The sequence below is a fragment of the Notothenia coriiceps genome, unplaced genomic scaffold, assembly GCF_000735185.1.
Source record: "Notothenia coriiceps isolate Sejong01 unplaced genomic scaffold, NC01 NC01_scaffold00010035, whole genome shotgun sequence".
Lineage (NCBI taxonomy): Eukaryota > Metazoa > Chordata > Actinopteri > Perciformes > Nototheniidae > Notothenia > Notothenia coriiceps.
Window position 1 is genome coordinate 92286 of NW_011342736.1, and position 12544 is coordinate 104829.

General features: G+C 43.4%; 1 protein-coding gene across 1 annotated transcript in view; it reads right to left on the minus strand.

Moving 5' to 3' along the window:
* The window catches only part of mon2 (MON2 homolog, regulator of endosome-to-Golgi trafficking), a 22867-nt gene continuing 10323 nt past the window's right edge, over positions 1-12544 (minus strand). The window contains exons 8-17 of the mRNA XM_010771513.1: positions 7870-8569; positions 6970-7113; positions 5249-5266; positions 4594-4722; positions 2963-3153; positions 2820-2880; positions 2371-2494; positions 1897-2104; positions 1162-1244; positions 1-720 (exon numbers count right to left, since the gene is read on the minus strand). Of these exons, the coding sequence (XP_010769815.1) occupies positions 557-720; positions 1162-1244; positions 1897-2104; positions 2371-2494; positions 2820-2880; positions 2963-3153; positions 4594-4722; positions 5249-5266; positions 6970-7113; positions 7870-8569 (1822 nt within the window). The 3' untranslated portion in view covers positions 1-556. The remainder of the gene's footprint in view (positions 721-1161; positions 1245-1896; positions 2105-2370; positions 2495-2819; positions 2881-2962; positions 3154-4593; positions 4723-5248; positions 5267-6969; positions 7114-7869; positions 8570-12544) is intronic.

Genomic DNA, 12544 nt, shown 5'->3' on the forward strand with positions numbered 1-12544 from the left:
TGATCGTAGAATTATCCCATTTATTTTACACAGACAGGTACATCCCTTCTCAGATGGCTGGCTATAGATGACATGGAATGTTACAGTAAGATTTGTTTTCTTGCATAAAATCCTTACTGTTGAAAATGTTGGAAAAGTTTAAGTGTTAATTTTTAAGATCAAGAAAGCCCCAGTTGTTGCATTTTTTTGTGAATTACATCATCAACACTATCACCACACACTGTACATCGATTCCACCTCATCAGGAGAATAAAACAAACAGGCAACACTGCAATCTTTTTCAAATCTCTGTAGTTAACTCAAGAGTGCAGTCAGTCTGAATGAGAATGGAGTGGCCAGATGAGTAATCGGCTCACATGAGAAGCGTACGATGATGCGCATGAAGGTCGGGGGGGGGCGTTGGCCTCATTGGATCTCTCTTCGTCAGGGGTCACTTCATGTCACTGTAGATGGGGCTCACGTTGAGTTCATGTCCGTGCACTTGTGAAGCACGTGGGTGGAGAAGACACATTCAAGATTTCTTTGTTATAAAAAAAACAAATTTGAGTGAGCCTGGTCAGGACTCTCCGTTCTGGACTCTGGACACAGGTGGCTGCATAAAGTCTTTAAAGGGCCCCAGGGCCTCCTTCAGGGCCGAGCTCACCTCAGTCGAGGAGCATGTTATGCACTCTACAAGTGTCGGGTACAGGGCGATCACTTGAGCCCATGTGTTGCCATCCACTGTAGAGAGTAAACAAGAGGGAACAAGAGGGAAGAAAATACAAAGGGGGGAGTGGGGAGGGGAGGGGAGGAAGAGGAGAATATGAATTGTGATGGAAGGCAATCAAAGAAATCATTTCCTTCATGAAATTCCCACAGGCGTACGGAAATGAGTTTTGCTCTGAATAAAGGGCGATGTAGTGCAAACATCTTGAAGGGCACTTCAAAAATGTAATTTTCAAATGCCTCACTTCAGAACGATGGCGGTTAAAATAATGATTTCTAGTAATTGACCTTGCTGGAGACGTAAACAGCTCCACCCAGATTGGAGATAAAACTCATTTGAAAAATGGTCCCAACTGTACTCTGACACATTTAGCTGAAATGAATAAATGATGTTTGTATCATAGTGTCACCTCTTCCAAAGATCTATTTAATCCATTTCAAAAGTTTGACACTCACCATTCTCTGGCTGTGTCTTTTTAAGCGAGTCCATCAAAGTGCTGATGGCTTTCAACACAAAGATAATCTCCGTCACTTGTTGCCTAAAAAGAGAAATACCAAAGACCTTTATTAGCTACAACCTGTACAAAAAACCTGAAGATGTTACAGTTAGAAGATTTTTGTGTGGCTCAAAAGATATAAGCTAACAAAGGAGATGAGGATTTAACGTATTTGACCACTGAAAGAAAGAAAGCATGTGGTAGGCACTTTTATTGAACCACATATTTCTTGAGTTTCTTAAAATGTGTGTGTCTGAATTTAAATAACCTTGCAATTGCTCTTCATATGTATTTTGTAATTATCCTATTCTTCTCAACCCCCCCCACCACCGTCCTTTAGTCATTTTCTGTACTAATGGTGCAATTTCCCCATGGGCATGATTTAACTTCCATCACGTCTTGAGAAAAAAAAAGAAAATGCAGTATGATACATGACACCGAAGCCTTTAATGTGGTGCCAGTTTGTAAAAGTGTAGTACAGTGGTTTTGTGTTGTTTACGAAAAGAGAAAAGGACAAGTGATGGATGCGGGACTGGAGCTCTGGTGGTCTTTTTTCTTTCTTGCGAAATGTCTCAGTGTTAATGATGACACGAACAATAAACAGTGTTAAGGGGCAGGTTTCTGGTGAGAAAATCAGTTAACAATCATATTAAAAAAGAATAATTCATATTAAGAGGTGTATGGTTGGGTGTACCTGGGCAGGGGGCAGCGTCCGCTCAACCTCTCGTCCTCTACGTAGCGTCGGAGAACATCCTGGGACCGCTTGAGGAGCACAGACAGCGCCATGCGAGAGATGTAGCCCTCCTGTGGAGTGGACACCTTGTTGCTGAAGGAAAACTGCAGCAGCGTCTCGAAACACACCTTAGAAAACTCCTCCCTCATCCTCACATCGATCTCGGCCTCTGTCACGAGAAAAACATTTGAACATATGAGACGTTCTGCTGAGGCTGCTCTCCAGAGTGATTTACAATGAGGGCAGACACAGGGCTTGCACAACATATGAAGAGTTTGACAGCAGCCATTGTTAGAGATGAGCCACAGGGAGGGCCCAAGGACTTAATGGTTTCAGTGTGACTCCAGCGCGCGGCCACCCTCGCCGCCCCGCGAGCGCCGATAATACGCAAAAACAACAACAGAGCTGAAGTGAAATGCAAAAGGGACGTCTTACCTGTAAATGAGGGAGACTGCGAGTGAATGGAGCCTTTATTGAGCATGGCCATTATCTGGCCAACAAAGTCTTTGGGGATGAAGTTGGCAAACGGTAAAATCTCTGTGCTGATCAGCTGGACCACCTCAAATAAAAAAGACACAATGACGATGTGGGTCACCTTCAGAATCCAAATCAGAAACAGGTTTATTGCCAAGTAGGTTTACACATACGAGGAATTGTGTTATTATAACATTAAAATGTAGCAATATTTACATGGAATATAGATGAGATATAGATATACCCGTAAAAATAAAGTATAATACAATTAAATATGTGCAGTATTGGTATGCTTCACATTTCAGAGGGTTGTGCAGGTCTGACAGTGTTAAAATGTGTGCATTAATGTAATGCATAGAGTCTATATAATAAAGAGACACTGATATACTGGATGCTAGGAAAGTATTTACCTCTACATCAATGGCTTCATTCTTCTGAAACTCTTGGATAGAAACGTTATCTGGGGGTGTGCTATATATGGAAAAAAACAACGAAATAATGAGTTTGGTTCCTTAAAAAGGTGCGTATTCAACCTTATTGCCTGAATCTGTACCTTTTGGTAAAAAGAAAGTCTTCAAAGGCATTGGCCAACTCCGGCCACATAGTGTCGAACTTTCCAGACGAGGCGTGCTGCCGCGCCACCGGCAGCCCGATAGACAGCACCTTGAGCAGAGATGAAACGGCCAGCTTCCAGGTGCTCTCTGATGGACAGGCGTACTTCAAACCCAAGGGCATTCTTAAAGTCTTGAATGTGAAAGGGGAAACAAAGGAGAAGACGGCAATTACATAACATCTTGAGACTGAAACACAGAGAATGACTTCAAGGTAAAATATATCAAATGAAATGCAGCTGAAAACCTTTCACCACCTCTTTTAAAAACTGAAATGTGGAGAAACTTGTATTTATAGAGCCAACATCAAAGTCAGGACATTCTCTTCACTAGCAGTTTTCATTCTACAGAACGAAAAAAAAAAATATTTTTTGAAAACTTCCTCTTCTGAGAGAACAGCTGGGCTCCCTTAGGTTGGGATTTTGCAAGCATTGCCTTTTTGTTTTGGAGACGGGAAAGAATGGGAGCCAGATTTGGATTTGCCTATGGGGAACCTTTAGTGCTTTGGTTTTAGATTTCTTACAAACAGACTATGGGAAAGTGCGTTTAAACACAGGTGTTAGAAACGAGACGGTCAACTTTGAGAAAAATTAAGGATTTCCACGACTTGCACTAAGGACATATTTCAGATAGGGCAGAAAAATGCTGCTGATCTTGTGCCACAACTTCACTTTACACTTACCTTAATGTTTCAACCTTAAGATCATCACTATCAAGTCAGACAGACAAGTGAAGTGAAAGTTGCCCAGAGGCAGATGGACATTGACAGATTCCTTTTAGACAGCAAACAGAATTAACTAATGATTTCAAAATATACTAAACGTTATGCATATACATTATCTGCATTCCATTTTACTTTAGACAAACATCCCTTTGGAAATTAAATCACAAGATCCAGTCAGTCAGTTCACCACACATTGACGGTTTGCATGTTTGCCGTTAGAAGAAATGGCATGACACAAAAAACAATGAATACAGACTATTCAATCGCATAGTTGTCTATAATCAAGCTGAATTTAATGGGATACTTCATCAACCTATAGGTCTGTCACTATGAGCAACTAGATACATGCAGTCATTTGATCCATTGTTTATATAAACTAGTGTTTACAGTGCAGCAAAAAATAACACTGGGTTTAAAGAATTGGTGGTTTGCCTTAGTCAGCATATGTACAACACCTGTTTTTGAAGGTATGCCAGAAGATCAACTTGCCTAAAGGTTTCTTAGGAGAGCAGCAGCAATGTTCTACCTTGTGTAATTCTGGGTTAATAAACTATATAATAAAACACCCAACAGGCTGAACAGGCTTCAACAACAACTTCTGCTCAATGGGCTGCCAGAAGGAACAGTTGAGAGAGAAAACGTGTCTAGCCTAATTTTAACATTTTACACTCGACAATAGAAAATGCATGGAAATGAACTTTAACACGCTTTTCAAATTGACAAAAAGTGTGAGATTGTACATCCCAACTTTTTGTTTTGTTGCTTTTGGTACAATTTGTCAGAATGATAGTCTTGGAAAACATTACCAGGATTTTCTTCCCCACGATGACCCTCTCTTGGTGATAATACCTTGATGATGTTCTGCAGAACTTTCTCGTTGATGACAGCTTTGTGGCACGCCGTTTTATGGTACAGGTCCACCACCACCTCCAAGGAGCGCTCAGCAAAGGGCACGTAGTTTAAGGCAACCCATTCTGCCTGCGGGGCAAGAGGATTGAAGAGAAACAGGATATTTAAGTCGGACTCATCTGAAAACCTTTATTTGTACTTATAACCAGAATCACATTGAAAGCCGTTTTTAAAAAGGCACACTTTGTATATGAGTAACACAGAGTTTGTTTTTCAGGTTTTTAGTTTAGTTTTTTAGGCTTACCTAAGCTGACATGTTACAGCCACACAAAGGACTTAATGCTACAAAGTGTGTCTTTAAGAAATATTAACAGAACCACACATGTGCGAATGAACATCACCAAAAAACACAAAATCAACTGAAAATGGAGCTGCTCAGGGGCTGTGCACACAGACGCATAACCACCAGTTAGTGGCAGGCAGAGAGGGGGGGGGGAGCATGGAGTGAGGAGACGCAGATGAGACGTGAGAGCCGACCATGCGGTGTGATATCTCATCTACCGCAGAGGGAGGCTCGCCACCTTTCAGCACAGCTTAGTAAAACTATAGAGGGGACGAGGGTGGGGGGGCTGAAGGAGATGATGACGGAACTCACCGGTGCAAAGAGCTGGATCTAAAATGGTTATCCAGTGAGAAAGAGAATGAGAGAAAATCGCAATTAAACTGGTGTTTGGGTTGTAACCAATTTGCAGAGGCTTGTTGTCCGAAGGAGATTCTATAACCAGGACTGAATTAGGGGAACACTTCTATACGGTGTCCGACAGGTGCCAACACGCTACAACGCTCAAAAACACTTCCATTAGGAGACAACGCACTGCAAGTTTAAAAAAAACAATGTAAATATAAAAATGCTAATCTGCCAAAACACATTGACAGAATTAATCTATTTACCAAATTGACAACACATGCGCAGCATTTACTAAAGGCGCTGCACAAACGTAATGCAGCAAATCCAAAACACGACCAAGCTCAAAAGACAACGGAAAAGGGGACCAACAGTTACGGCCCGTCCACACTACAGCTTCGACTGCTTCAAAAACGGTTTCCAACGCGTCTGCCCATTCACTTTGAATGGGGTGACGTCACCTCGCTTTTCGCCGAACTGAATTGTGGGTAGCAGAGCGGAGCTTTCCTGGCGTTTAAGGCTGCAAACGTTGATCAATGTTCAACTTTTGAAGCTTCTGAAGCTTTCGGTGGACGCGTCAGCCAATCAAATCATATGCCAGTACAAGCTCTAGCCAATCAAACCGCTGCTTGTGTGTCAGGGGCGGGAGATTCATGTGATTGGTTGTTGGTCGAGCTTCAGACACGCCGGCCGACAAGCTTTTTTTGAAGCTGTAGTGTGGACGGGCCGTTACAGTTTGAAATCCCAGAGCTTCAACATTGTTTTCTAAACGCTGCGCATGTGTTGCCAAGTTGATGAAGATGTTCCTCTATTTGCATTGGCACTTTTGTGTTTTTATATTTGCATAGTTTCTGATGCTGCCAGGCGTTTCTCTTAATGGAAATGTTTTGGGCGGTGGTAGCGCGTTTGCACTTGACGGCCACCGTACTCTTAGCACCAAAAGCCAACGAGGCATTAAAGACCACCCAAAGAATTTGTTTGGCTGGGTGGAAATGTTGTTTGACGCTCTCAATGAAACAACTTAAAACAGATTCAGACTCTGAGGGCCAAGTCTGGACCCCGCATGCAGGACTAACAGCCTCAGGATGTCAGACACGAAAATGTGTGGCGCTAACATTTCTCTGTACCAGACTGCAACTCTCAGCGTTTCCCTGAACACATAGCACCTGCTGGATGTTGTAAGTTTAGGCAACAACAATGACTACCGTAAGTAAGATATCAGTGTTGTGAACAGACTCCTCTGATCTTAAGAAGAAAGGAGAATTGTTTGTGGTTTGTAGTCTTGCTTAAGATCACTGGCAAACAAATGTGTTCTTTAAATGACTTTGAACTTTGTTTGAACTTAAAAGTAGTGAAAGATGTCTCTGGTGTGCTGCCAGCAGGAGGTAGCACGAGGAAGGGAAGATGAGGGAGAAATGGCTCGGGGCCACTAATGGAGGTCCTGAGGAACCTGTCAATCTCCCTGAGGGCCGTGATAGGGGCTTCATAAGGACAAGACTAAAAGGGAAAGGGAGCAGGGGTGCTTCATGAACATCAAAGAAGAGGGATGATCTTGTAGAGGATGGCTGGAGAGAGAAGCTCAACAAGTAACAGAGTACACCATCCAACATTTTAATGAAACAAACTGTAAAAAGGACGTCAATCGCAAATGATAACCAGGCAGTTAAACGGCCGATTCTGTTTCCTCGTACCTGGTTGTATTTGGCATTGGCCACGTGTTTGGTTTCCATCCTGCCGTACTGAGGAGGCTTGCAGGAGAACTCCACGAAGAGTAGCAGCTGTTCGAAGATGGCCGGGTACATGACCTGCAGGTTCTCCGGTCCCACACAGATGGCCTGCAGCAGGGAGGGAAGGGAGGAACAAACACTGCTGACATCCACCACGGGACTGCGTATTGCATCATTTAGCACACTGACACATTGTTTCCTGGACTGAGTTGACACTGAATGGGAAGAAATAACTTTGGCTCGACAGGGAAGGTAAGGGTCTGCTTTTACCAGAGACATGGTACTCATTTAGAGTCAGCGCTTCAAGTTAAAAAGGTACAAGAAAAAACGTTGTTCCAATTACATTCAGTTTATCAGTCCAATAAAAACATTGCTCACATTTTGTGGGTCCTATTTCTCAAATGGAAAGATTTGCTTTGCTTTCACAACTGTTTGGTGAAGTAAACAATTAAAAAGGACATCACCTTGGACTCTGATAAATTGTGACATAAGGATAATCGATTATTAAAATGGTAATCAGTGGAAGCCCTTTAGAAGTTATTTGTAGTATTGAGATATATAGGTAACACAAATCACAATCAAGCATTAAGGCTGTTCCTAACCCGCAATAGGAGATAACTATGTTTACTTGCTATAATTGATCTCCTTGGCTATATCTTTTAAGATCATTTTTTATTCTAAGTCTAAAGTCAAGAGATGGACAGGAGGATGAATTCAACGAAGGTCTCCTGCTGGATACAAACTGGAGACCTCATCATCTACGACCCCTAACTCAACCTAACGGACAACATACAGTACAGTATGTTAAGAGCCTTTTCGTTAGCCTTATTTTGATTTCCTGACAACACATTTTGCTCTGCCCACCTTCTGCAAGACATCCAGCGCGGTGAGCACGGCCTCCTGCAGGCTGGTGAGCACCGCCTCAGTGTAGGAGGGCAGGATGAAGGGCGAGGCGTCGCTGCTGATGGGCACGGACACGGCCCCGTGGAGGATGACCCCCAGCTTCTTCAGGTCCTCCATACTGAAGTTGGATTTGATGTGCTGGTAGAGCGCCGGGAAAATCTGGATCAACGCTGTGAGGAAGGGCTGGCTGGGGATGAAGGAGAACTTCTCCGTGGGGCCGCTGGGGGGCCGCGTGCTGTCCGTTCCTGTTCGATACCACGTGTTCCACGCCGACCACCACAACGCAGAGTCCTCTAAGGCTGACTCCTCTCCGGGGGGAGGGGCCTGCAGCTCGGCGCCGTTGTACCGCGTCAGCCGCTCGACCAGAGAGTCCGAGCGCACCAGGGGTCTGCCGGGGCCGTACGCCGAGAGGGGGTCGATGAGAACAGGGGGGACGCCGATGGCAGTGAACGCGTCCCCTGCTTTGTCCCAGTCTCTAACAGGCGTGACGATCTGGAGGATCTCCTGAAAGCTCTTGAGGGCAGCCAGGGACACCTCGTTGTTTTTGCTGAGCGCCGCCGACTGGATGTGGTTCAGCAGCACCTCCCAGGCCTCGAAGAAATCCCCTGCAGACACACAGCACGATGACGGAGGGGTGCGAGACTGACAATTAGCGGCATTACTGGCAGTTCATATTTGCTAATTCATATTTTTTTATATTTTCACTTACTTTATAATGCTGCTACTTTTGTTCTTATTTTTAATACCATGTGTATTTATTAGATTTTTTGTTTATTCGCATATGCTTGCCTCTTTTTTAATACGTTAGTCTACTCATTTTATTAGCTTTTTATCTGCACTGCGCGCTTTCCTTTTCATAATGTTAATGGTGTGTGATGAATAAAGGATTTCTGATTCATGTTGTACATAAAGGGCCACAAATAGCACTTTGATCAGTGAGATTTTGAAACCAACATAACACATAGAAGTTAAAGAGGACTGACAATTATACTTAGAACCGCAGGTCACAGTTGTCTGTTAATGTTATCATTATGAAAATCTGCCTATTTAATTAGCGGCACTACTGGCACTTAATATTGGCTAAACATATTTTTATATTTTCACTTTCACAGGTTTTGAAACCAACATAACACATTGAAGTTAAAGAGGACACATTCTGACAACTATACTTAGAACTGCAGGTTCACAGACATACATTTTAATATGTAATTGCTATTGTTTACAGTTCCGTGGTGGCAAACTGCAGAAGTGTGGCATACCTTATGTACAGCAACATCACATAAAGGGCTTGAGTACCATATCAGATGAAGCCTGGCTATCCTCATCCACCACTCACGTGACACCGCTGAAAAGCAGTGGGCGGAGACGTGGGTGCTGACACTAGCCGGGGTGGCACGCATCTTCAACACCAGGCGCTATCTCCTCCAGCAGCTAGGTGAGCCAGGCTTCATCTGATATGGTACTCAAGCCCTTTATGTGATGTTGCTGTACATAAGGTATGCCACACTTCTGCAGTTTGCCACCACGGAACTGTAAACNCTCTTGCGGGCCACATAAAATGAAGTCGCGGGCCGGATTTGGCCCCCGGGCCTTGAGTTTGACACCCCTGATCTAGAGGCTATACTGTAGGTCAAGTGATGCAATATAAACTAAAGGAAGGACCGATTTTCCAAGATCAGAACGAGCTCGGGGGGCCTTAATCATACGCCTATCATTTGAGTGGGTTAGATATGGTCCAGTGTTATTGTGATATATGGCGGATACCCAGTAACCACTTTGTAAGTAAGAACATATCAATATTTCTCCTGCCTCTCTGCAAGAGAAGACCAAACTAAATGATTAGACAGGTAACAAGGTCTTAGTCAAAGATAGAGCAAGTCTAAGGTTGTATGGAAGCATCATGTTTATCAATCACAACGCATCCCCTTTCTACTAATCATATAAAAACTGGTTCCTTTTCTGTATGAGGAGCTCGTTTACTGTTGCTGTTAGCTCACAAGATTTGGTATGGAATTTGTAATTCAGCCGGATGCCAAAATATTTATATACCAATATCTATAATAGATTTGTTTGCTGCAGATTATAATCAATATGTCTGGCTCAAGGAACAAGCATGCATTTTGATTTTGTTTCAATTTAAGTTTAGGTGTCAATTCTCAAGTGTAGCTGTGTGTTACTATAATTTGTAGCAAGGCTACGCCAACAAGAATATGGTTAAATAAATAGTAAAACAAAATGTCTGCCTTATTTATTACTACAGTGTATTTATGACTTGTTTGTGAAAGGTTGGGTCCTTCTCTTTTCCAATAGTATTAAAGTTGATAATTCCTTGTTTTGCATTATTTGATCTAATTTAACAGCACTGAAGCACTCTGCAGACATTTGATAGATTCTCTCTACAGTATTCAGGACATGCAAAACCCAATATTGATCTGTGGTTTGCGGAATTATTTATCTTGGAGTGTGGCTGTTCCCGCGAGATTACTTTATGGTAATATGATAGCCAAACTGCCAGCAGCGTTTTACCGACCTTCCTCTCCAATTAATGCCCGCACTCCTTAACCCCGCTTCCCATTTTCACCCACAGTGGAACATTTCAGACTACTTCTTCCAAAGAGGCGAGGCCATCACACAGGACCTGGAGAGGGAGGAGGAGGCTCTGCAGAAGCAGGCCAAGGAGAAGGGAGAGACCCTGAACAGGCCTTTCCACCCCGCCCCCCCCTTCGACTGCCTGTGGCTTTGTCTGTACGCCAAGCTGGGCGAGATGTGTGTGGACCCCCGGCCCGCTGTGCGTAAAAGCGCTGGGCAGACACTGTTCTCCACCATAGCTGCCCACGGGACCCTGCTGCAGCAGCCCACATGGCACATTGTGGTCTGGAAGGTAACACCCAAGGAGTTGTAAATTATATTTAATCGTATTGAATAAAGTTAAATCAAAGATGTATAAAAAGTACAGAGTCAGGGGAGGGGCTCTGTTCTTTCCTATGAGAGCTGCTTGGTGGTTCATGCAGCCAAAATGTCTTGACTTTTGAGTGCAACATTAATTTGATCTGTCCTGGATCTTCTTTTATCAGCAACCCCTGATTTAAAGATGCGTACGAGCTTTAGACGCCAGTGAGTGTTTACTGACTGAAATTGTAAAAATCTCTTAAACTTGTATGAAGTACAGACCTTCGTTTGGGAATCCAACCAAAAATCTAATCAAAAAGTCTTTGAGAGCGGGACAAGGGAGGTCAGGAGGCTAAAAGCCTAGATAATGTCCAGGTTTAATTCTTGCACCACGCCATAGAGGAGGGAAAATAACTCTGGATTTGACTACAAGTGGAATTTACAACTTTAATAATAATAATAATAATAATAATAATAAATGGAATTTATAAAGCGCCTTTCACGGGACCCAAGGTCGCTGTACATGGTGGACAAAACAAAACAGACAATGAGGAGCGAACAAAACAAGAAAAAAATAAAATAAAAGAAAGAAACCAGAGGGACCAGGAAAGGACTAGGGTCCGAAGGCCAGGGTGAACAGGTGCGTTTTTAGTGAGGATTTGAAGATGTCCAGTGAGGCAGCGTTCCGGATCTCGGGAGGAAGTGCATTCCAGAGGGTGGGGGCGCAACACTGAACGCCCTGTCACCCACAGTATGAAGGCGAGAGCCGGGGATGGAAAGCAGGCCCGTGTCTGAGGACCGCAGACTCCGAGAGGGGCTTAGGGATTAGGGATGCCAGCGATTATTCGATTTTTCGAATATTTGTTACAGTCTCCATAATTGAAAATTATTTTTAAAATTCGATTTTATTTATATATATTTTTTTATTATTATTTATGTTTTTCTTTTTTTTCCTGGCTTAGCTTCAACCAAAATATAGACTAATGCTAATAATAGTAATAGTATTAATAATTCGGCGGCGAATAATCGATTAATATTCACCAGGGCTATCCGATTTTCGTTTCTGGCATCCCTAGTAGGGATGTAGGAGGTAAGTACTGGGGGGCGAGGGTATGGAGGGACTTGTACGTGAGAAGGAGTGTTTTGTAGTGAATCCGGGACTTGACCGGCAGCCAGTGGAGGTGGATGAGGGTGGGGGTAGCAAGTAAGAAGTAAGAAACATGGCTTAGTGGCGGGGTGAGGAAGCCTGGCGGCAGAGTTCTGGACATATTGGAGCCTGGCCAGGGTTTTGCTGGGAACCCGGACAGGACTCCATTGCAGTAGTCCAGACGGGATGTGATGAAGGCGTGTATGAGCGTTTCTGTCACGGAGTCGGAGAGTGAGGGGCGGAGTCTGGCAATGTTTTTGAGATGGTATCTTAATGATTATGTGCTTTTCAAGTGTTCGTGCCGGGTACTTGATTAACCTCAAAAAATATTAAACTCTGATCTACAGACGGCTCTTTCCTAAGTAAGTCAAAAGAAAAAAGGAGTTGTAATTTACTATGTGGCCGCTTCAAAAAATTGCTTCAAGAAATATCGGGGTTGACAGAAACTCCTGCAGGAGTGCGCCGGATCGTCCACCTTTGTCATGGACCACCACTGTGCTTCCCTCCAAGTTTGCGAGTCTTTTCTCGAAATCCTCTGTCGGAAAACCCAGATATTAGTAAATTTAATTCTAAACATTATGTTTAATATTCTAAGACTCT